Source organism: Cyphomyrmex costatus, unplaced genomic scaffold (genome assembly GCF_001594065.2).
Source record: "Cyphomyrmex costatus isolate MS0001 unplaced genomic scaffold, Ccosl1.0 scaffold189, whole genome shotgun sequence".
NCBI classification, from domain to species: Eukaryota; Metazoa; Arthropoda; class Insecta; order Hymenoptera; family Formicidae; genus Cyphomyrmex; species Cyphomyrmex costatus.
The window spans coordinates 1,502,251-1,527,498 of record NW_017275921.1 but is presented as its reverse complement, the minus strand read 5'-3'; the positions used below and the strand labels follow the sequence as shown (position 1 = coordinate 1,527,498).

The following is a 25,248-nucleotide window of genomic DNA, read 5'->3' as shown; positions in this document are numbered from 1 at the left end:
ATGACTGCTACTCGGTTGTGCGAATATAATTATAAGGGATAATATAAAGTATAGCACCTATGCATTTTGAAAATTACGACTTGAAAATGTACCAATTTTAAAAGAGAACACAGTCTAATTATAAAATAAATAGAATTGTATAAAGAAAGTAATGTATAAAATAAAAAAAAGTAGAAGAGTAGATCAAACAAAATTGGACGCATGCTTCTTTAGATACAAGTCAAAAAATATTCTCTATAGATAACAATATTTTCCACACACAAGTCGTAATGATGCTATATATACGTACATTATATATACAGAAGCATTTTTTCGTAAAATATATTATATTTGCTTCGGTCTATACGCGTCACACGCTTCATATGAATCCACAATCGAGGACGAGTGTATAACAGTATTGAAAATAATGCGGTATTAGCGATAAATATGTGAATCTGTCGGTGAGAGTAAAGCTCGGAGGTGAAATTGTTATGACGCAGATCGTAATAATTTATTCGATACGTTGCATAAGAGAAGCATGATCGCGAGAATGCATCATTATACGGAAGTACTAACTCAGTACATGATACATAAGGGAGCACGATCGTAAGCGCGCTCCGGATATACCGAGTGCTCAAGAAATCGCGTTAAACCCGACCATTTACATACGAAAGTATTTATTGCTGCTTGAGACTGCTTCGAAAAATGTCTCTCCCGCGTAAAACTAAAATTCCATACTTGGTTTTACATTAATAATTATCTCCAAGTCGTAAGCCTATTGTTAGACTCGAGGTAGCGGAATTGCATAAAAATAGTCTTTGAAGAATGACGTAAAACGTCACTGCTTTCACCATTGTCTCTTCGTCACCGTCGTCACTCGACCGGCTTCGTTACTCTTTTCTCTTTCTATGTTCACGACAAAGTGTCATTAATTTATCATTAATGGTTGATCCATTTCCGGAGAACGTTATATATGTACGTTTCCTGTTTTTGAAAGATAGAATTAGCTCAGAGTGACAAGCGAGACTTTCGGATTATAAAACAGTTGTCATCGTTTTATATCGTGATAAATATAACGACAGTACGTTCATCATGCCTGTAAAATATTTCACAATCCGTTTTTCTAATTTTAATTTTCCGATAGTGTCACGAAAGAAGCACGTTTACCGTTCGCTCGTCTTAATAAGCACGGGAATTTCAATCCTCGCTAGTAATCTATAACTGGAGTACAGAAATTCCTCGGATGAAAATGAAACTTCAATAAGAACACCCGACTTTATTCTCAATTCCTCTTGCTGGAATTGATGAGATACTTGCAACAATGCGTGAGCAGATGCTTTTCGCCAGTGATGTCGTGCTGAGCGGTGGGTGAGACTGTGGATTCTCTGGTGTAGACGTCCAAACCGTACTGACCCTCCTCGGGGAAACTTATGGAGAAGGTGACTACGTCGTCGTCGGCGATAGAATGCGTCACGTACTTGGACAGGCGCTTCTCCTCAATGCCGTTCTTGTGCAGGGTCGCCATGAAGTCCGTCAACGGCCTCGACATGCGAAATTGAATCTCCAGCTCGCGGCCGGCGAACACCAGAGCTTCCTAAAATCAATAGATCGTGCGATTGTAAACCGCCCCGCCTGACAGGTTTGATAAAATCGGAAGATTCCGTTTTCTTGGCAATCTTTCCTGACTCTTCCTTTTTTTCACTTTAGTATTCTTCTATATGTGAGAGAAAAGAGCGTAAAGGAAATTTATTCTTGTGGAACTGATTGTAGACTGAAACATTACAAAACTTTTGCCTTATGTAAAACATGTAACAATTACATAATGCTATGCTCGATGGACTTGAAAAGTTTATTTTATTTTACGTAGCATTAGAATCAGTTTATTAATTTTTTTTCTTTTCGAAAAAAACGTACAATAATATTGTTTTCTTTTTATTTCTATTAATAATAATAATAAATAATTGAATTAATGAACGTACCTGATGAGTGATGGGTATAAGACCGAATAATCTAGTAGCTTTGGTGGGACCCCATTCGCCACTAGCGCAATCTGGCAACGGTACCATTACCGTCTGCAATTCTTCACATGCGATTTTGAATTTGCAGACGCTTTTGAACTTCATCGGTTCACCGGTCAAGTATTCCTTCGGCGTTACCGCGTTGGCGAATATGTCCAAGAGAAAGGATCCGGAGCACGGTGCGTGAACTCGAAACGCGACTATATTTCCCACAACCGACTAAAAAATTTCAAATTTATGAAATTTACTGCGTTATCTTCTTATCTGATTTTAAATTTAAACGAATATATTGAAGCACGTCTTTTATACGTGCGACTTGATAGTCGATGTTCGAATTAAACGTTTAAGTTTCAAAAGCTATAAATTTGTTGATATTTTATATAAATTTAGAAACATATGAATTGTTTTATATAACTTTCATATTTTAAAATCAAAGCGACGCGATCCAAGTCGCTTGACATAAATCATCATTAATACGAAGGCCGCAGACTATTAATTTACCTGCATGACAAACCGCTTGAGCGACACACCGTCGTAACCATCGCCATCGTTATCGTAAAACTTAAGATTGTAATGAAAGATAAGGGATGATTGCATGTGTGCTGGCATCGCTATCCTCACGGTCGCAGCACCAGTGGAATCCGTATACATAACGGCATTTGTATTCGTATCCGGAAAGTAAAGGCCGTACCTGTGCATGCAGAATTTATCCGAACGGTATTTTCGCCGTGCAACTTACGATCATTGTTAATAGACCAATCTCGCCACGCTTACGAGAGATAGTCGGTTTAATTGCGTGTTCTAACGGTCTTTAAGCGCGCTTCAATGGACGGATTTAATTTGTTAAAACGTGATATGTCGTTATTACCTTTGCTAAAGAGGACTTCGCATTAATTATGGAAAATTGGGTCTCGGTGAAACGAGTTGGTTTTCACATATGTTGTAGCTTACAATGTGGTGAACAAAAAACGTTATATATATATATATATATACATATTTATCAAATAATGGGTAACTCTCAAGTTATGATGTATCCGAGGTTGATTAATTGCGAGCACATATTTTATACTTTTGATATTTCTGATATAGATAGCTCAAGAACTATCCATTATTTGAATCATGTGTATATAACATCTTTGTTCACCGTATTATAAGCTATGTATGTGAAAACCACCTCATTTCACCGAGATCCGATTTCCCATGTAATTAGTGCAAGGTCCTTTAAAGTAATGTGAAATTAATGACAGTATATAAATTGCATGGAATTGAACAGTGCGTTTCGCTATGTGAGAAATGAATCATGAACGTTACAATTAATCTGGCTTTCTCTCTTATTCCTTGTATATTCCGAAGAAAAAAAAAAAAGAAAGAAAGCAGGAATGTGTTGCCTTACCTGAAGAATAAAGACCGTACGAAAGGCAATTCCTCAAAATCCTTCAGTGAAATCGGCTGTTTAAGCAACTGCCACTCCTCTTGCAAAGGGAAGAATTCATATATGAATTCTCGAGGATCCGTCAGGAAGTAATGGTCGTCGTACTCATACCTAAGTGAAATATCTTCGTGATCACATCGATCGTTTTATTTGCACACGCAAACGCTGCAATCACGATACTGCCGATATCTTTTGGTATGTCGTTACCTGAGGCTGTCGTTCTTAGCTTTCGCTTGACCGGGACGGGGAACCTCTTTGGCATTGACGAGGTGTCGTGCCCCCCAATTACACTGAACGAATCGCCATGCACCTGCCACATACACGGCGTTCCAGCTGTTCCGGAATCGGTTGTCCTCGAAGCAAACGCCCGGTTGGTAGCCTGCCGATTTGCTGTAACCCTTGATGACCACGCAGTGCAAACCCGCATAACTGCATTCAACGTTATTAACAATTTAGATAGCATCATTGAAATATAGAAATGTCAAATATTGCTATAATTAATCCTTAATCTCTCTTTAGATTCAGTTATATGCATTTTAATCTCGCGTTTCTATCGCGAGTTTGTCGGAATGGAATTAGTATAGGTATAATAAAATAATAAAAATAAAGTTTATATATATATATATATATATGTCATTTTCCATGTACGATTATTTTAACGCAATACAATATATATTTTAGATTTTTTAATTTACAGAAAATAATCTACATTTATTAAATCCATTGTTATTTTTATGAAAATAAAATTTTGCAAACTCTTCAAATTTGAAAAGCATGATTTATATTTTATTCCACTAAATTTATAAATATGTTCGAGGTAACGTGAATAATTGTATGTGTAAATTTTGCAAGACTCTTCACTGTGTATACCTTTATAGAAATTGTTTATATGAGATATATATCGTCTATTTTTTTGTAATATTGTTAGGCTGCGGTTACCTGCACAATCGTTTGAATAGAACGTGGTAACTTTCCGTGCCGTGTTTGATGCCCCTCAGCAGACCCATGGGAGTGTCACCCCGTAAGTTTTCATCGAACTGCATAGTGTTCAAATTCTTCACGGTGATCCATCGGAATATTGTCCTCGCCTTTTCTATATCCGATCCGCATCTGCTCACCAACTGCCGTACTAAGTCGGTGAACGTTTTTTGATCTTCTTGGGCTACCTAAGAACAACACAAGGTAATGTCAATCACTTAGTACGAGTGAATCTTATAAAAGCGACGTTAAAAGTACGGTGTTTGGCTTAGTCGCTTATGAATACAATCCAATATGAGCAACATCTCCAGAAGTAAGAAAGAAAGTATATAAATATATTAATGTCGGATATATTTTAAATTGACAAAAATATATTCCTCGAGTTTAAATCCATTTAAATAAAACGCACGATAAACGAAATAAAACGTTATAATACAAAAGACGATAAAAGTACTCTTAGAATACTTGCGATAGACCGTGCACCGTAAAGTCTCGTCCCGGCGACAAGGAAGATGACTCGCGAGAGGAAGCTAGCGTTGAAAGAATTCCGCGGTGAGAGATCTTACCGAAATAGCTATCTGATCCATGTCGGCGAACTCTAGGGGATCATTGTAGATATGGTACTTGGCGAGGGCTGGTGGCTGCGGGGGTGGCGCGCGCGATGGATAAGGCAGAGGCGGCGCCTCCTCAGTATAACCGTCTCCTTCGTCAAGGTATAAACTCTCCTGTAGCATGTATTCGCTTCTCGCCTCATTGATCAGCTCCAGCATCTCCGAGCTCTGTTTCTCCACCAGCGCGGCGGTTGCCGCCCTATAAATTGATCAGGAGTAACGAGGAGCTTTTGTGTTGAGCGCGAAAATCCGGCTTCCCGGTTCGCGAGCGCCAACGCACGCGAGCTTGTTTATCGTCCGAAGGAAAAAAGAAACCAAAAAGGATATGATGCTGAAGCTACCGCGGCTTGTAAACGTGTTGCACGCGTAATTCTTTCTCGTGTTCCTTCGAAAAATGCATGGAATCGATATTCGTAATCTCTTTTGAAATTGTCGACTGTTGTAATAAATCACGTAATAAATAACGTACAAATCACGAATTATTGTACGTATAAAGTATAAGAGTGGATGGAAAATGTATATAGCGACTATATATACATATATATATATGTTTGAAAAATTCCCAGATAAAAATTCTAAAAAATTAGCGAATTCGGGTATTATTATAGTTTTTATTCGTAATTAGATTCCTACATAGATTCCTTTTTCTTCTCGGTACATAGAACCGCATACAATAGAACAGCATACACAATTGAGAGCTATTATAACACATTTCTCTTTCTGATTCGCCTTTAGCTTACGTTTTCGATTTTGGATCGCTCACACATTAAAAAACTTTCCTTTTAGATACAAGTTTATTTTATGTAATAAAAAAAATTCGTCAGTATCAGCTCATGTGAATACAAAGAACGATAGATCGCTGCATTCTGTCGTTTAATTAAAAACTGCGAGACTATCCTGGCTGTGTATACAGGAGCACTCGCACATTTCTGTTGTATAGGAAAAACTTTTGAATCTTTAAATCGTGCCTGACGTGTCTCAATCATTTCAAACATTTTTTCAAAACTCTAGCTAAAACAAATTCGCAATCTGGTCTAGAAGCACAAATTTACACAACAATGCGTGTTTCACACAAAGACAGTCTCGCAGTTTTTGGTCGAACGACAGGTATAATAATTCACCCCCATATTTACCTAGCCCGAGATTCTGGCAAACTTGTTTTTATTTCCTAAAAATTAAAATTGCGCTTAAAAAAAGTTGCAGATATATTAACGATTCAAGATTGAATGTGCCAGCTAAAGACAATTTCAAAAGAGGAGTATTATACATAGAAAGAAAGATTTTGCTGAGATATCTATAAATTTTGTTACTTTTGCAAAATTGTTCTTTCCGTCGCTTTCAATCATTGTACCATCGTTCTATTGTTTATATCGAAAAGAAAATGAATCATGTAGAAATTTAATATATGAATTAATACAAATATTTGAATTTGTTGACTTTAAGAATTTTTGTTCGAGGACTTTTCAGACATACTATACATATACAGACATCCAATTATATAGTTAGACAACTTTTCAACTTTGCATTTTAATTATGTTATCTCTCAAATTGTATCTGTATAAATAAGTTTATTATTAAATATTTGAATACCATCTCAAGTATACCAGATATTTCTGTTATCCTTTACGCTCAATTACTTTTTTGTTTAATGAGATAATGGATGATCCCGCGTATTACCTCTTTGATCTAAAAACAAGTTATGTAGGTATAGTATTAATTACATAATAAATACCGTTCGTGCTCCAGCATCTTGCGCGTGAGACTTTCCTTCTTCTTGTCTCTACGTAGAGTCATGTTCTTCTCCAGGTCTTCCTTCTCTTGTTGAAATTGTTGGGTTCGAACTCTTCCGCCTTTTTCCCGTTCCCATCTCGCCGACAGTTGCTCCAGTTCCTTCTCCCATTCATCCTTACAAGCCATGCGTAATACGTTGAAATTTTACTAACGTACATTACTTGTAATTAACTATGTATTAAGAGATTAATTTATAAAATGCAAATAAATCGCATTACTTTCGTTAGAATCCGCTTTAATCATTACATACTCGGAATTCCTCGCGAATTCGTCGGTCCTCTTCTTCACGATGATGCGCAAACTTCCGATATAAATCATCTTCTTCTTTCCGGTGTTTCATTTCAAGACGCGTCTGTTCATCGCGATCCTAACGCAGTAAGAATGAAGTATTAAGATCTTTTCAACTCTGAGTTCAATTTTTAATTGACAACGGGGAAGTTTCTTTTGAGAAATATCGCAATAAAAACATTATAAAATATCGTCCATAACTCTAATATACTATTTACATTTTTTGGAGTGAAATCTTACTTTAAAGAGTGAAATTTGAGCCAGTCTTGAAAAAGAGTGAGATTTTACTCTATAAAGTGACAATTCACTCTAAAAGTTTTAGAAAGTAGGCATCTTATAATTTCATTGTATAACGATGTATTAAGAAATATGCATCGATATTCGATAAATATACAATCTATTTTTATAATTTATTAAAAAATATATATTTATATATAAAGTGTTATGTAAAAATTTAAATTATATTATATATTATGTAAAAATTATATAAAGTATCACATCTCGAATACTTGCGGTGCACTGTTCTCGGTACTGTAATTTTAAGAGACTAATATATACGTGATCAGCATGTTCCTAATTAAGGATTAAAATGTCGTTACATGCCAGGAAGCATTCCGCTAGTTGTAAGGAGACGGAGTCTGCGGATATAGTTGGATGCAATGAAACGTTTCTTAAAACGCCTGCAGCTCTGGCCTTAGAGGTAGGTACTCCACTTTTTGTATAATTTACTTTCACGTCGCGTTTCTGCTTTCATTCGCTTCCAAGAGAGTCTCCTCGGGGGAGCGACAACCCGCAGCTGGTCGACAAAAGTGAACTAATCCTCTTCCGGTGTATTTTTTCAAAAATGCTACGAGTTGCGCTCCGCAATTCTTTTCGCTCGTTGTAGTCCGGAAATATTAATGCAATGAAAATATGAGTAAGGGAAATGTTACTACTGAGGGAGATAAATATGTTCTTTTGAAGTCGTGCGACAGGATTTCTTCAATGCCATCTTTTCAATTTAATTTAGAAGAGAAAGAAAGAAAAAAAGAGAGCCAGTAACGGTTTACCACAAATAAACAATTGAAATCCATCTCAAAGAAAATTGGTATGCCTTATGAAATCTGTCGTGACAGATTTATTTTGAAGTAAAGTAACGTATTATATAATTTTTCATTGATACTCAGAACGCTAATGAAGACTGTGTCGTATTTATATCATAATGATGCATAATTTGAATAAATGCAACTAGGCTTAACGAGAATACAGAAAAAGAAAAATTTTGTATACTTAAATGTTGTGTTTTCGCTAAAAACGTAATTTTAACATACACATATTTTACTTTACTAGCAACAAATTCAATGCTGTCTATATGGAAAATATATTATTGCGTGGGAAATATATACTAATGCAGCGCAAAACGTAAGAAATAAATTATAAGACTTTCAAGTATTAATATAATACGTTGAAAAACCTGCTCGCGACATCTTTCAGAATGACCAGTAAAACGCGAGAGTTCAGCCTGATGTAATTCAAGGCTGTTTTTCTTTAATCGTGTTTTAGGCTTCCCACCGAGAGAGTCACGTGTATGCTAGAAACAGATGGAAGTCCACGCCTATGTAATATATAATGTTTTAAGTTTTTCAACCGTGCGCGAGGCAAAGGCGAGAGAGTTTACCGCGGAGACATTTTGATTCGTCGCGAGATCTGTTTGCCGTTTAGAGAGTATTCCCGGAAATAGGACAACGGCCTTTAATGGATTAATTTTCCCTAAGCGTTTACGCGCGAAGGCGCGTGAGAGACGACGGCCGTGGTGCACACGCGCTATCCCCGCTAGCTCTTTACGCGGCCTCGGCAACGATTCTCTAATTAGCCATCAAGTGCAGAAGTACCGCAAGCGGAAATAATTCTGCTTCCCGCCTCCCTCGCCTCGCCTCTTGCAGACGCAAAGCCTTCCTTCGCGTGCAAACGGCGCGATACGTCCCAGCGCGACCGGCGGTTTCGCGTATACGAGGGAAATAAGATGACGGTGTACACGCGTTCTTCCGTGGTAACGATTTGAATAATCATGAACGACAACTACGTGCGTCGGCACCGTGTGCATTGTTCTCGCATCTCAAGGAAAACGCACGCGACAAGCGAAGGAGTTAATTCGCACCGATAGACCTTTACGTGTGCTTCGGTGCATCGTACTTTGATCGATCAAAATCCGCAGTTGTATCGTTTATTTCAAGATTACGTTTACGCATATAAAATATTTATACATTCTTCACGTTAGTTTATACACGGATTTCTTTTTACGTATATAATACAGGCGATGTAAATTATTATAAATTGAATAATACACGATAGAAAAAAGTAATAAAGTTTTGTGTAATTGTTAATATATCTGACTTTAATACTGATAAATAATGATATGTATAAACGAGATTGAAATCTAGTTCAGTTCAGTGCAGCAACAAAGAATATAAGGTAAGGCGGTACAAGATAAAATTCTGAATGAAATAAGATTTAAATTCAGATTTTCCAATCTAATTTTCACAGTTTGAACTTATTTTTTCCTGTTTGGGACCTTTTAGTATCCCTCACATAATGAGAGAGAGGGTTGTCAAACTTCGAAAATTCAAATTTTATCGTGTTTATAGAATTGTACCATGTTCAAAATTGTATCATCTTATCCTATATAGGCTTTGATGATATTAATTTACATATAGATGATACATAAAACATAGTTTATATAATATTTACATTATGTATGTTATATATATACATATATATATATGTAGATGTAAATTATATTTTACTATTATGATTTAATTGTCTTTTTATAATAACTTATAATTTTTATGTTGAATATATTCATTGAGTTTTACATCGAGAAATCTTTAGATTCCTCGAAATTTTGTTTGGATTCTTTTTGAAAAATTATGAAGTAAGTGTGTGTGTCCACTTTAAATTGAGAAGCAAACCACTCCTTGCTCATTCTACACCAGTTGTATGGTTCTTATTTGCTTGACTCGACGGAGGCTGACATATCGGAGTAATTGCGGTCGTTCGATCACAGTCACGCGCAGCGATCTGTTACGCGTCCCCGTCGTTCCTGAGATTCTCGGGGCTGTTTCACCAATTAAATATAATGGCAATGGTCGCGATGCCGGCGCGAAGAGACTCACTCACCGCGTCACGTATTCGATTCGAAAGAATTATCTGATCGTCGACAGCATGTGTGTGTGCGCGTATGTGGGTAGGGTGCCTCGAGTTGATCGTTCGACTATGTCATCGGTAGCGTGCGAGCGTAGGAGGGCCTCCGCGCGATACAGCGATGCGGAACAAATGCCGGATAAATCACGCCCGTTGATTATTCCGCCGCGGGAGAAAAATCGTGATTGTCTTGTAGCGCGGTTAGCTACCGCGCGCGTATTGTCGTCGCGCGCTCGTCATAAATTTTCGTAGGACGTATAGGAAATCACTGTGACTCGGTCTTATTGGTCTGGATACCCACGCCGTTTTCGTTCGCGTAAACGCCATACATAGACCGGCCGGTGTCTAACTACATAAATAAGGATAGATCGATCGATCGATCGGCGACGACGGCAATCTGAACGCGCGAAAGCGCTTTGAGAGAAAACACGACCGATAGTGGAGCGACTAGCGGCTCGGCCTTATTACTCCGGTCGGCGCGCGGATGGGAAAAGCGGTAATCTCATTTTCATGTGAAGTCCGTTCTCTCGCGACGGTTCGCCGCATTCCTACACCGCGCCAGTTGGACGATTATTCGCGTATGGGAGTCACGCGGCGACGGTATGTATGCCGGATCGCGTTCGGAAATTCGGAAATCCGCGGTCGGGGGTCTCGCGGTTTCGCCAAGCCGAAGCCTCAGACGTTGAAATTCAGATTCAGTCATATATGACTTTGTGTCTCCGCGATTGTCTCTTGTGTGAAATTAATTGATAAGGCGGGATATTTCTTTCTTTAGCGTATTAATTTATTGATGTAATGTGTAATTATTACGCAGATATTACAGATTTTTGTTTTGTTTTAGAATTTTTAGATCATTAAACATTTATTACAAAACAATTTCAATTATTTATTCTGCCAATGACAAGCTATACATTTCGGTTAATCCACAAGCATATAACGAAAGTGAATACCGTAATTACAGTAAAGTATAATATTTTATATTAATTTGGTTGATAAAATGTCTCGAATTTGTCAGTTATTTATTTATCTTTCTGTTGCAGGTATACATAACGTATTGTATAATATACCTATATTTCATTTTAAACGATTAGATTGTTTCCGTAAGCCGTAACACGAATTTTAACATCAGTTATCTCTTTAGGAACAGAGTCTAACAAAAATACGCAACATAATTCAAACCGTATAGTTTAATTAGTATCTGTATAAATTAGCCAAGAGATATCAGTCGCTGGCAACTTTGGCGCCAAGCGTAGATCTTGCAAGAAAATCAGAAGAGCTGCATCCGCATGCCATTGATCTGGATTTTGTTACTACGGAAGTAGCTGGCAGCCTATTGTGCGTATTTTCGCTCATGCACACAATGCATCTCCTTCTTCCCCTCTGCCTCTGTTTCAGGAAAAAGCTAATAACAGCAGCGGGCGGCATATATGCGCGCAAAAAGTCAATTATCACGTTTGCCATTGTTCGCTTTCCTACGGGCTCCGAAATTATCATTGCTAATTCGCATTATTAATTAACGATTATTTTCGTAGATCTCCCCAGCAGTGGGGTGCCGCGCTGTTAGTACTCTTTTCGCTGCGCGAAGCGAATGCGACTGTTGCATCCGCTCGGCACGGCGCGGCGCAGCGCAACAATCTCCGCGCGATATCACCGTGTCTCCGCGCTCGAAGATGCTGACTCGCGATCCCCGTGGAGGAGAACGGTTTTCCGGTTCTCCAGGAAATTGCGTGTTTACAACAGCGGTGTTAGACGCAATCGCTTTAGCTAGCTCGCGGCGTGCCACGCGCGTGTCGGAATAGTAACACTCTCGTCCTTATACGGCGACGACCATGACGAGAGCGATTACATCAACCGCGGCCGAGCGACCGACCAGTGACTCACCAGATAATAATCGATGGGTTTCTCGCGGGCCTTGCTGTAGCCCTTCTGTAACTCGGTCTGCTTGAGCGCATGGGCGATGTGCAGAGCGCTCGCGTCGAACCTGCCGTACTGATAGCTGCCGTCTCCCGAATAATTGTGATTGTACGGTGAGGAGGCACCGCCGGTACCGCCGTGGATGCCATCGCGTTGGGACGAGTTAGCCGGCGGCGAGCCGTGCCCGTTCAGGTGCCTGGCATAATTAGGCGAGTCTACATTATCGTAACTGCAACAGAAGCGTGCACACGGGTCTTCAGGGGATTGCGAGGGTTCACCGGGTACAGGACCGCTCGGTGAGGTCCCCACTGCGGGGATCGAAAAGCGATAACACGTTAACTCTTCCACATTACCGAGAGTAATGAGATTAGTCCCAGGGCGGCCCCCTCGTCGTGTCCCGATCTCGAATAAATTACCTTCATTGTGTTTGTAAGAATAACAAAATGTTAATGAAAATAATGTTGCTTAATAGAAAAATTGATTAGAAACGAATGAAAATACTACTCATTAAAAGAGTAAAAGTAGAACTTGCACTTTTTTGTTACACGGAAACAATGATCATGCTGATCTAAAATTTAGCTGAATACTGATCTGAAAATAATTTTATTGAACCGTCAAAATAATTATGTAAAAATCTTAAGCATGATGAGCAGAAAATTTTGACATTCCAGCAACCAGTTTAAGTGTCTTACATAATTCGACGGTCTAATAAAACTATATTTAAATCGACCTGGCTTTTTAGATACTTCAGCAAAATCGTTCTTTTCGTGCAAAAAATCAAACTGTGTGAGAAAAATTTCCTTCAAGTTTCACTTTGAGCTAAAAAATTTGAACTCGAAGAATCTCTGATCTCAAATTCTCGAATTAAAAGAAAAATAAATTTGATTGCAAAAGAAAACTCGTTGGAAAATTCTATTAGTTTTTTTTTTTTTTTATAAATATAAACTGTCACACCGGATCTGTTAGTATAGTTTTTGAAGCAAAGATTTCCTGTGTATTCTAAGTTAGTAGACTTAGTAAAAACCCCCTAGATAGCAATTTTCATGCAAGCCGTATTAGTTGTTGTACCAGTTAATCCGCGATATTGTATAGTTTGAAACTTCAGAAATTCTTCCTACGATCAACTTACTTTTCTTGAATATTGTAGAAGTAAGAATTTTGTGTGCGCAATGCACGTATGTTGCCGCGTAAGGATTAAGAATTGCCGCGAGCGACGGTAGTATCGGATGATAACGGAATAAAAGCGAACACTTGGAGGTAACGCAGTGTCCTTGATACCGCGAACGTCGCTCGTTACACGATGTTGCCGGCAAAGAATCCAGGTCGATGGATTACGTTAACCCACATATCCGCAACAATCGCCACTTCAACTCCTCCCCCTCGCGCGGGGCTTGACCTATAATTCTGGATAACTGCTAATACGCGTGATAGACGCAATTACTGCGTCTATCACGCAGAATTGCAATGCAATTAGCGTCGTGGTTAAACACAACGAGTTGCAATAAATAAAAATCTCACCATAGGCGCGATAGCCTGCGCTTGTGAGAATTTAGTGTATCTCTTAAATGAATGTGTTACACCTCTCTCACTCGATCTGCTGGGTTCATTCACTCGCGCGAGCGGAGCCCATGCTCCTCTTTCCTCTTCTTTTCTCTTTTCTCCTCGATCTACCTTTTATTGCACTCGTTCTCTCTGACTGTGATTATCAAGCCATGCAGGCTCGCGAGAGGTGGGTACAAGAAACTATCGGATTCACTAAACGATCGGGTCAGTAATCGCTTACTAAACGAGCTCCAAAGAGGATTTCTAAGGAGCTTTCTTAAAGAATGTGGAAAATAAAATGTGAAATAATCGTAATAATTTTTGAACTTAAGAAAATGGATTTAAAAAATTCCAAAGAAAACTGTTGATAAAAAATTTTATTATTTTTTTAATATGAGTTATTACATCTATTAGTTCAAATTAACCGATCAAAATTAAATGAAGTAAAAATTAAAAAAAACATTAGAAATTATATCTCTCCGCGTCAGCTGATTTATTATGATTTATGAGTAGCGATATGTGTGTTAGATGAAGAAGAATGATCGTGAAAATTGTAGCAACACTTTTTGATAAAGTTATACTTTACGAAACTGTTTTATATAATAAAATTATCGACTATTTAGATATGATATAGCATGTTTAATACTCTTTTAAAATTAAGGGCAAAAAGATGTTTTAAATAATTTTAAAATTATTCATGCTTTTATGGTTTTAGAAGTCTTATCTTTTACCTCGCTGTATAAAACTTTTGTTAGTAAGTAAGATAATTGCCTGACGTAAGCGCAATTTCGCGAAAATTATTCAAGAATTATTAATCTCTCGGATGATTAAATAACTGACATATTGATGTACAATACGATAAATACAAGTATGTTAATATAATGAAAGAAAATAGTAAAAAGTTTGAAAGTTAAGAAACAAGAACCCGCGAAGGAAAGCTCCATCGGCAAGAAACTCATCACGTAACGTATGCATGTATAGGCACGAGCGTGTGACTTTTGCGAAGCGGTGGCCGTAAAAAGGCACACAAAACGCACACGTGCGTGCGCGACGTCGCATTGAAAGATGTTAAAGCAGGCAACAGACGGACGAGCGATTGAAATAACTGCAAGTAGTCTCGGCAATATGCGACCGCGACAGCCAGCTTTAACGCGAACGTATGCACGTTAAGCATGCGTTTCTAGCAGGAAAACTAGATTGCAATAATAACGTGCGGATACGGTGGTTACGTGAGGCGATATGGTGGGCAGCGCGCTTCTTGCAATATCGCGATGTTTACTTAATCGAATCTCGCGATCATGATTTCTTAATATAAAGCTGACACACTAAGATCAGATTCATTTTCCTGATAGCATAAATTGTAATCCGTTATTGAGAATTAGTCTCGTTAGAACTTCGATTTCTTTCCTATTTAGAAATCCTATTTTCCTTATTAGAGATACGCAAGGGATTTCTTGATCCTATATACATACTAGAGCTTCATATTTGACTCTGGCTGGCTTTGTAAACATGTAGAACTTAGTCGTTCGGGAGAGTTTCTCGTGGTAACAAGATACCAAACTGAATATTTCAATTTCATGTCACGCGCGCGCGCGTTCATGAAAATTATTAATTTCTTTCTTTTTATCTAGATTCCGATTTTTTTCTGCTAATTTTGTTTGTTGGAAATTTTTCTGAAAAGTGCAATTTTGTAGAATCTCTAATAAAATTTATAGTCTCCTCTCTCGTACGATCGCTTAAAACGGTCTCTATAGAAAGGAGCTCAAAACTCGCTTATCAGCATTCAGGTTAAAGACCAAGCAGCATTTGTACACAAAACTGTCGGCTATACTCGAACATTATTCCAGACTTCGTCGGATTAAGGTCAAAGTAGTCTTATTGCATAACGGTGGAGTGAGGTATCTGATACAGAACAGAAGACCGTGAGATGACATGGAATCAAAGAATGCATTTGTATATATGATTAACAATTTCCGCGAAATTGCGCGTCAAACAATTACGTCTTACTCGCTGGCAAAATTCGCGTGAACGTAAAGTGTAGCGAAAGATAAGATCTCTTCAAAACTATAAATGCATGAATAATTTTAAAATCATCTGTAGTTTCAAATTTGCCACTAATGTCAAAGGAACATTCGAACATGCTGTAACGTCTAAATATTTCCAGTTTATAATTTTATATAATACACGATTTCGTAAAGTATATAATTTTTCACTAATTGAATTACAGATTTGAAACAAAGAATTACCAAGGCCACGAATAAACGAAGCATGATAGTTATACATACTTGTATGTGTTTTCCGCGAAACTCGATTTCGAGACTTCGAGCTATTATTTCCAGCAGCGTTCGATCTCGATCGGCAGCAAAGGGAAAGTGGAGAAATTAGACATAAATTCTACGGAACGTGCCCTCGGCGTGTGCCCTAGCGTCTATTAAAGTGCTATTAAAATTGTGTTTTGTATTGTTAACGTTTATGTTTTTCACGGAAAGGAAAGCTTAGCGAGAAAATAAGATACGAGAACCGTGAAACATAAAACTGAGAGCGGTGGCCGACACTTCCTCGCGAGATTACCTTTGCTAATCGACGAAATTAGAATACACAGTGACGCGCGCAAGAAGCGATGGCACGTGTTACAAAGTATCGCATTGTTCTTTAATATAGGAAATTGAGGTGAAGAGCCTAGCTTCGTGTCTATTTACGATTCAAATAAGCTCGGTTGAGAGCGTTACGTATTTAAATCTATGCAGCGTTCTACAAACTTGAATGACTCGCGAGTATTATTTGCCGAAAGAAAACAGATCCGTTCACAAAGGGGCATTTAAAGAGCCATTACATTGTGATTTGTTATCATAGGATAGCGCCAAAATTACTTCTGATATTTTCCGAAGAGAATAGCTCTGGTATATATAGTTATTATAATATCTTACATTTCGGACGATAACGGTACTGAAGGAAAACATGCATGACCTTCGTTTTGAGCTTATTAAAAAATTTAATTTCGTTAATGCAAGTTGAATATTCCAAGCGTCTCTTTCGTCGTTTATTTATTGTCTTTTTTGTGGATTGAATCATGTATAAAAAGAGAGATACTATATTCCATAGTCACACATAATTTAACGCAACATGTAAAAGCTATGATAAGACAGACGCGATATATAAATGCAAATGCATTAAATTTCTGTCTGTATTACGATAAATTACACAATGCGATAGGAGTTCGAAGATATATTACATAAATTTCACAAATATCATATTTTTAATATTTGATATTAACGGTACCGTGTGTATATAGTGGTGTGTATGTGGAATTTACATTGAAGACGGATTACCTGCAGATCCCGTGCATACAAATTGGAAATATGGATTGTTAAAAATCAATATTAGAGGAAAAAGAAGTTATTAATTAATGGAAAAAGGAAGTACAGTCACTCACCAAGGTGGATAGACGCCGCGCGGCGACGCGCCTCCTGCCCTGATCTGCTCGTTAACATAGCCGCTTCTAGGTACATTAAGGGCGCTTCTGATGCCCACGCTAGATCCATCGAGAGTCCCGGGTCCGGGTTTGGGCACGTGACTGCTGCAGTACACCTCTTTGTCATTGATCGTGTGCTGATTGTTGTAGTAGGTTTTCAGGGTGAGCTTGGTGCCGCAGATTGCGCACTTGAAGCAGCCAGCGTGAAAAAACGTGAAGTCCTTCAAGGGACCCACCCTGTCGACCTGGTAGACGGTCTGAGCGCATCTCAGACACGTGCTCTCGTAGAAGTTCGGTCGATACATGATAGCCGCCTCGAAGGACCGTCTTGCCGAACCCGGTATCCTCTTCCCTCACCGGAATTCTCCGGCTCCTCGTCCTGATCACCGCTCGCTGCAGTCTTGTACGGCGCAGTGTTTCGCTCTCGATCCGTGCGACCTTGGAAATTAAAGGCCTCGATCAGGGAATAGAGAAATTACCTCTCACCGCCAGCCAGGATAAATACAAGGCGATGCCGGCGAGACGAATAACTAGGAATTACTACAGCCTGTTTAGAGATCGGCACATGACTCGCGCAGCATAACCGTACATTTCTAATCTCTCTTTGATTTTTCTTTAAAAAAAAAAATGCCGCAATCGATCTAGTTTCGATTTCTAATCACGGAATTTAATGTGCGAATGAAATTGAATTCTTAATCATGCGTTAAATGAATCTGTTATGTTAATGCATATTTCTACTAATATAGTCTAATTTGTTTTAATCTTGGTTTATCTAGTTCTAAGAATTAGAAAAAGATGAGAAATAAATTAAACCAAGATTAAAGTTAATCTATATCTCGATAGGATATAAAAATAAGTATATTGAACCGAGAAAATTTTCACTTAATTAATCTGAGTGGAAATGACGGGTTTATGAAAAATATATATTTAATTTCCACATTTCTCATCTATACTTTGTTACTTGATACTTTTGTACTTTTAATTTGTAAATGTTTAAGTAAAACCGCTGCTTATGCGTTTAATAATCTCTTTTCGTATACCGGATATGAATGCGCGAGATGCCGAAGGTGGGAATCAAACGCACGAGAAGGAATTATACGCAATAATTAGTTTGCAACTGTTAATTACGTCGGCAGACCTCTCAGCGTTCGTAACACGCGAATGTAGCTTACTTTACGCTCCAATTCGACAATAGCGAGTTTTCTTCCTGGCGAGCCCGAATCGCACACCGTTATCGCGTGCGGCTGCTTTATCGTGGAATTTCTAATTCTATCGGTGCTCCTTCACATCGGATGCGTTGCCAAGCACATCCGAGGGTTTTGAAAGATAATATAGTAAGATCTCTGAGAGTGAAGGTACACGAGGCGAGCCTGAATCGCCGACACCTTCCTGTAAAATTTTGCAACGAATCATTGCTAATACCTCATAAAGTGGGCGACTAAAGAGGCAATTGCAACACGTTTAATGACAGCGAATATGCCTACGGTAACGTCGGCAAAATTTTCCCACGTATCGTTCGGCTGCAAGCATCATAGAATTTTTACGAGTCTCAATATTAATATATATATTCACGGATCTGTTAATCTTTTCTTTTTCATATATTAGATTGATATAATTACATGTTATTAAATGCGCCAACAGTTGCACAAAAATCTAAAGCCATAAATACTAAATACAACGATAAGTCTAAATACTGAGAGTTAAATATAAGAAGTAAATACTGGAGTGTTTCACACCACAATCTCTGCTTTATAGGAAAATAATTTGTTATTGATACGTAAATTTCCTTCTTCCTTAATTTATTTGCTTGTGAAACATGTTCTTAGTTGACAATCTTCTGTGAAACCGAATTATGGTAAAACACAGTGTAGCTACCTAAATTGACTGAACGCACTACTTCTTGCATCTATATATCTAACCGCAATGCTTTCTAAATTCTTATAATACCGCCATCACAGCGACCAGCAATCAAATAACTATCATTTAGGGGATTTACAGGCGCTAAATTATTTCCCAACTTTCCCTTGCTGCTAAATAACACATTTTGGGTAAACATTTAGATAACTAACGATGAGGCGAAGTTACTTAATTTATCTGCTTAATAGATTTTTATATAATAGAAAATGAATAAATTTACGTATCGTAAGATATAATCAAGGTAAGTAAATATACCATGCGCTCTGTGAAAGAAATATTACAACAATGTGAGAAAATCAAATCGTAAGTATCAAAAATAACAATTTAATCGACTATTAGCAATTGCAATTGACTTCGCAGAAACGCTCACAGAGCGTTCATGGTAAATTCTTCGTATAGATGACTGGGACAATAGCGCTTGCGACATGTTATTAGCAACGCATTCATGAAATGCGACACGTGCCTAATCTCTGGTTCCCCTTCTCTCTCTCGCGGAATAAGGTTTTCCACAGTCAATTGGCGAGGTCGTCGCCCCCGTTTTTTACTTTCACGGTTGTAACTTCTAACGAAGTCTTTGCCACGATTAAATCAAATGCGTACAGTAAAGGCAATCGCGATCCCAGTGACATACCAATGGAACATATTGGAAGGTTCCTCTTTCCGAAGAGCGAGTACGAAGTGCACGACGCCATATCGGGAGAAAGCATTTTGTACGTACGTCGTCGTGCGTATCACGGCCCTCGCATCGCGAGAGTATGAGTTAATTCTTTGTAAATGAGGCCACGGTGTGTATGACCTGTTCTCGAATAGTTCGTTGACTCTTGGCAAAATCCTGTGCATCGGGGAACCGTCGTAAAAAAATTTGTTCACGATCACGCTAGACTCATTTTTATATTTATCTCATTTAGCACAGATCATTCCAGCAATATTGCAGCAACATTGCAACGTGTTCCAGGATTATTGCAATAACGCTGAAAATGTTGCATCAATGTTGCAGCAATGTTGCTGCAAGCCTCTGTATTATATGGGCGTGGATATTTAGAGGAGAATGTTCTAAGCAAACTACTATTACATTGATATTAATTAGCAATAATTCATTTGGACTTTAAACGAAAATTTTTGGACAATTGTATGTGTACAATTATTTTTAGTCCTATGAGGTATTACGAAGTTTTGAATTGTATAAAATAAAAAACGGTTGAACCTTTCTCTATTAATTACCTTAAGGCGGAGACTCACTTGCATTCTGTATTTCAAATAGGATGAACTTTAGAACTTACAATTAGTTTTCACAGTTGTAGTTAAGATATATGAAAGATACATATATCTTAACTACAACTATACATGTACATGAAGCATATTATACCGATTCACTAAAATTTGTAATTATTACACTAAGAAAAGTGTCTAATTGAAACCGGAACATTCTGATTAAGTATAACAATTAGAATTTCAGTTATCACAATCAGGATTTAGTAGATTTAAGTAGAGAGAAAATTCTGACTCGTCCATTTTCAATCAGAATTCCAATTAATCTAGCTAGACATTTTTCCAATAATATAATTTGTTGGTACAAGAACGACCTCATGCACTTGGAAATCGACTTTGGTTGCGTACTTCGCAATTTCCTTTCGCATCTTACTGTTTTCGAATATCGGATTCTCATTTTGTCGGATACTCGATGCGGTCGTTATCGAATGTACGGCTCGAACTATGTCGCGCAAACTTTGTCGACGAGTTAATGTTTATGCTTGCTACCATCGCATTGTATATAATCCAGCTAGTCGGTAACTGGCCTCGGCGATGGAACTAATAATGCGTAATATTGATTATGACGCAACTGTGCCCGATAGTGTCTTGCATCGAGTTACCTGTGATACCTACGGCCGCCGCGCGCGCACAGGTGTAAGTCCTGTTATTCGCTAATAGAATATGATAAATCGACCCTGTCATAATTCTCCCCGCCCGTCTCATGCAATTTTTGACACGTCACCGCGCAAGAGCTGCGTTTCAATCGAAACGATAATTTTTCTAATGGAGTGCTGTTCAATTAATGCCTATATCTTTGCCCGAACGAGCATGCTCGCTCCTGTAACGGAAATCCTTAACGCGTCTCATTAAGTCGTACATTTTACTCCGTGATCGGCGTATGTCGGCGAAGTGCGGAAATCGTAAAATTCCTATAAATTTTGCCGTCACGAGTGATTTTTCACGAACGATCACAGGTATACGAAGGGCGACTCTTCGAAGTCTTGAGTTAGACGACGTGTGGGAGCTCCGCGCAAGTGTTTAAGTGAACGGTATGAAAGAGAACGTGTTTAATGTTGGAAAAATTGACAAATATTCCGGAACAAGGTCGTTCTTCGACCACTTCGGGAATTTGAAGCCTACATGTTCCATTTACTTTCCGTTTGGCTGCTACGTACAATCAACGGTAGTCGGCAATTTGCGTACACCGGGAACAGTGACTCGCTGAATGGAATGCGACCGAGGCGGTATGATTATGGCGAATTGCATAACTCCGAAGCGAAGAACGGGCCGCCGCTCGATGGGATGGTCGCGTAATGGCGCGTTGCTCCTTTATAAATTATGCGATCTTCCGGCGATCCGAGAGAGCGATGCGTCATTTATCGCGGCGCTCGTTACAAAAAGCCCGATGGCGTAATCGCACCTACACGTACCCACGCAATCGTGATTCTTGAGGCTTCTTCGTTGCCGATAAAATCCGCTTCGGTACAACGAGCCGAGATCCGGAGTCGACGACGAGATGGGGATCGAAAGCGGCGATTTTTAGAAAAGTATAAGGAAGAAAGCGAGACGCTCGTCGAAACTTTATATAGCGTAACGTAAAAATTGTTTATGACATTTCTCGCGTCGTTTATTGTGCGATGATGCCCATTCGAATGCTCGTGTCCCCATTTTGGCCCACCTTCTTCTAGATTCTAGGCATTTATGCGCGCCGGTCTGCGGAGCCGCACGCACGCGTCTCGCGCTGCTGTGCCACGCTGTGAGACACGAGAAATTTTATTATGAGGTAAATCGCGGAGAATGCGGCCGCGACTCTCGATTCGGATATGCGCGCGAAACGTTGTTTCGCGAAAACAACGCGGTAACGGAACGCGTCGCTTGAATGAAGAAAGAAATATCGCATTTAGTCGTAATTGACAGATTCAGATAAATTGTTTAATCAATACTCAAATTTTATAATATAAAACAGATATCACTGTTAAATTCATATACATATATAATGTCAAGTTATACCTACTTTCAGTCATTTTTAATCATTTTTATAATATGTAAGTCGCTACTTCTCTTATATCGTTAATTTGACTTAAACAATGAAATAATTAATTAAATGGTTTAACTTAAGAAAATGATTAAATTTGACTTAAATTATTTTATTATTTATACTAAATGTATATATTAATTAAAAAAATGTTTGAAACTAATAACAGAAATTTACATTTTAATATACATAAAGATTAAAAATAAGAGAAAATGTTATTTAATTCGAAGAATTGGGATTACCATTATTCCTTTGATATTTAATAATGTGTTATGCAAAATTCTTATTGTATCTATAAATGTGTAGTAAGAAGAAATTTGCCGCAAAGAAACTCATGAAAATGATGCCAGTTGTATCGTTTTAACGTCTATTTCTATCAATGTAGGTTAACTTTAATCTCGGTTTAACTTACTTTTTCTTTTTTTTTTACTTTTAAGAATTAGCAAAAGCTAAAGAATGAATTAATCTGAGATTAAAGTGTATTTACACTGATAGAAATGGGCTTATATGGTGTAATTCGTGTAAGATTATATGAAAGAAATACACTGATTATCATCTTTCATGGTTGGGATATTAAATATTGATTTCATTAATATTTATTAATTTTATTTAAACTAATAACGTGGAGTCAAGTAAACTGTGTAAAACTCTTGCCTATTGCTTGTGAAAAATGCTTTCCGATTGATTTTCATGTATGGAATGTATCTAACTCTATAATAAAAATTTTAATTTTTTCGTTTTCCTTTCAGAAAATTATTATTATTATAGTTATTCGGAAAACATTCGTGAAATTTGATATGTCAGCGATGCTTTGATCTGGAGTATTTTGAGCTCGCAGCGCGAATAAATATCGATACATTCATTCATGCATGACGGTATCCATGCACGTGTCTCAATTTCAGTCCCACGATATTCTAGTGACAGGTTTCATACCAGCCATCGACGTTGAATATTGAATAATTACTGAAACTTAGAGAATAATGTCTAGAGAAATTTTCTCATTATTCACGAAAGTCTACAAGTAGGCTCGACTTTCCTAATTCGTGAAATCGTTTAAATATCAGTAAATTAACTAAATGAACGTGCCATTATGAGAGGTTCCAGAATTGATACACCATCATTAGAAGACTGCCAACCATTAATCATACAGATCATTCAGCCAATCACAAATACTCTGATGATACTCCTCACACTCATACACGGTAAATTTCTACATGGTCATTTGTCGAAAATCACAGAACCGTGGAGCGGCAATCTCGCTCCGGTAAAAGTGGAGCGACTCCTGCTTCTCAAAAAACGCGAATACATTGACTTATCCTTATCCTCGAGCGACGATACGTACGTCCTCATAATCCTCGCTTCAGCGTCATTCACGAGCAGTCTCGATGACTTCCGTGACTGCCAGGCATGTCTCCTTCTCTCGAATCGTCTGGTCCTTGGTATCGCCTTGAGCGCGACTACTCTACAGCCAGGTGGAAGATCGCAGATAATGACGAGCCTCGAGCACTACGTAATAATCACGCGCGCGATATCACTCACGGTCCCCTTCGGTTTACCTATTATTTCCGTACCGTGCATCGAAATCACCAAGCGAGCGCCTCGCTCCGTTTCGCGAGCCCCGCGCGCGCGCGCGCGCGCGACACAGAGGAATACGAGGAGGGAACGGCGGAGAGGAGTGAGTCGAGCGGACCACCGATCGAGTCCACCTGTTCACCAGCGATCGCTGCGATATCGATCGTTGCTTGTCAACGGAACGCCCCGCGAGATCAGAATCCGGGGATCCCGTCAAACTCGCCTCGTGAATACGTCGCGTACTCTCAGGTGCTCCTCCACGAGTACTACTCTCGCGCGATTACACGCACGACGGTCGACGGCCACTTTCGACCTTCCAGCGCGGCGCGTACGGACGTCTTGGATGACACGGTTTCGGCTGTCCGCCACCTGGAATGAGGTCTCGGCACTAAGCGAGGCAGCCTCGCGAGTCAGATCGGACCTGAATATTGCCACCTGCCTCCGTCGGCGTTCCAGGAAGGTCTGAGGTGAGAGGAACGGCCATTTTGAGGCACCAAACGATGGATCGGCTCAGGTGGCGCTACAGTTGGAGAACCAACCTGCGTTCTACCTGCGTCTTACCTGCGTAACGGTCACTCTTCCGTGTGCACTCACCTGACGAGGAGCTGATGGGACCATCGTTTGCAATCATATACTATGGCCAGATGTGCTCAGGATAGATTCTTTCCCTTTTTTTCTCTTTAAAAAACAGGAGCAAAAGTTTTATGCGTCAAGATCTTGTAACTAGAAAACCATGATCTGCTCGAAGAATTTAATTTAATTAATTGCATCGTTCTCTGGAGGAGTTCCGGAAGAATTAGTAGTCCATAAAGTTTATTACGATTTCTTGTCATATCACTGAAAGAGGCCACGACGATAAAAGATCTTCTAATTATAGATAAGAATATGTTTATAAAACGTACAAGAAGTATATCGTTTATAGTTACACATGCAAATTATATTATAATATTCTAAAAATAACTGCATAATTTATTTGCTGAACGTTATCTCATAATTATGCTACAACTGGACGTGTAATAACTTAATATAATGACTTAGCACGACGATCCGACAGATGTTGCAACAAATATACATGCTACAAGGACCGATTACATATATAGATAATGAAGCTGCTAACAGAATTGTGAATAGAGCGAGTTTATTGACGCAACTGAATTTATGGATCGTGAATATTTGTAAAGGTCGCTGTTGTGCATCAAATGTCGTACATTAAGAGTATTTTTTGTATCACTCGCTTTCTCGGAGTCACCATTTCTAGGCAGAAAGTA

The 25,248-nt window shown here is 38.6% G+C and overlaps 1 protein-coding gene across 1 annotated transcript; it reads right to left on the bottom strand.

The window, feature by feature from the left end:
* Positions 1-201: 201 nt before the first annotated feature.
* Hil (peptidase hillarin) lies at positions 202-17,510 on the bottom strand. Its single transcript, XM_018537957.1, has 11 exons — positions 17,194-17,510; positions 12,159-12,387; positions 7,060-7,176; positions 6,751-6,923; positions 4,974-5,217; positions 4,369-4,595; positions 3,637-3,858; positions 3,391-3,540; positions 2,499-2,688; positions 1,955-2,216; positions 202-1,569 (listed from the first exon to the last, which is right to left on the bottom strand). Exons 1-11 carry the CDS (start codon positions 17,508-17,510, stop codon positions 1,262-1,264), a joined length of 2,439 nt encoding a protein of 812 aa, XP_018393459.1. The 3' UTR covers positions 202-1,261.
* Between the last annotated feature and the right edge of the window lie 7,738 nt (positions 17,511-25,248).

Excerpts from the sequence above, each read along its gene's own strand:
- Hil (XM_018537957.1), bottom strand. The coding sequence starts at position 17,510 with ATGTATCGACCGAACTTCTACGAGAGCACGTGTCTGAGATGCGCTCAG. Across the intron at positions 3,541-3,636 it reads GCTAAGAACGACAGCCTCAG|GTATGAGTACGACGACCATT; the intron begins GTAACGACATAC and ends TATTTCACTTAG. Across the intron at positions 1,570-1,954 it reads ACCCATCACTCATCAGGTAC|CTCTGGTGTTCGCCGGCCGC; the intron begins GTTCATTAATTC and ends GATTTTAGGAAG.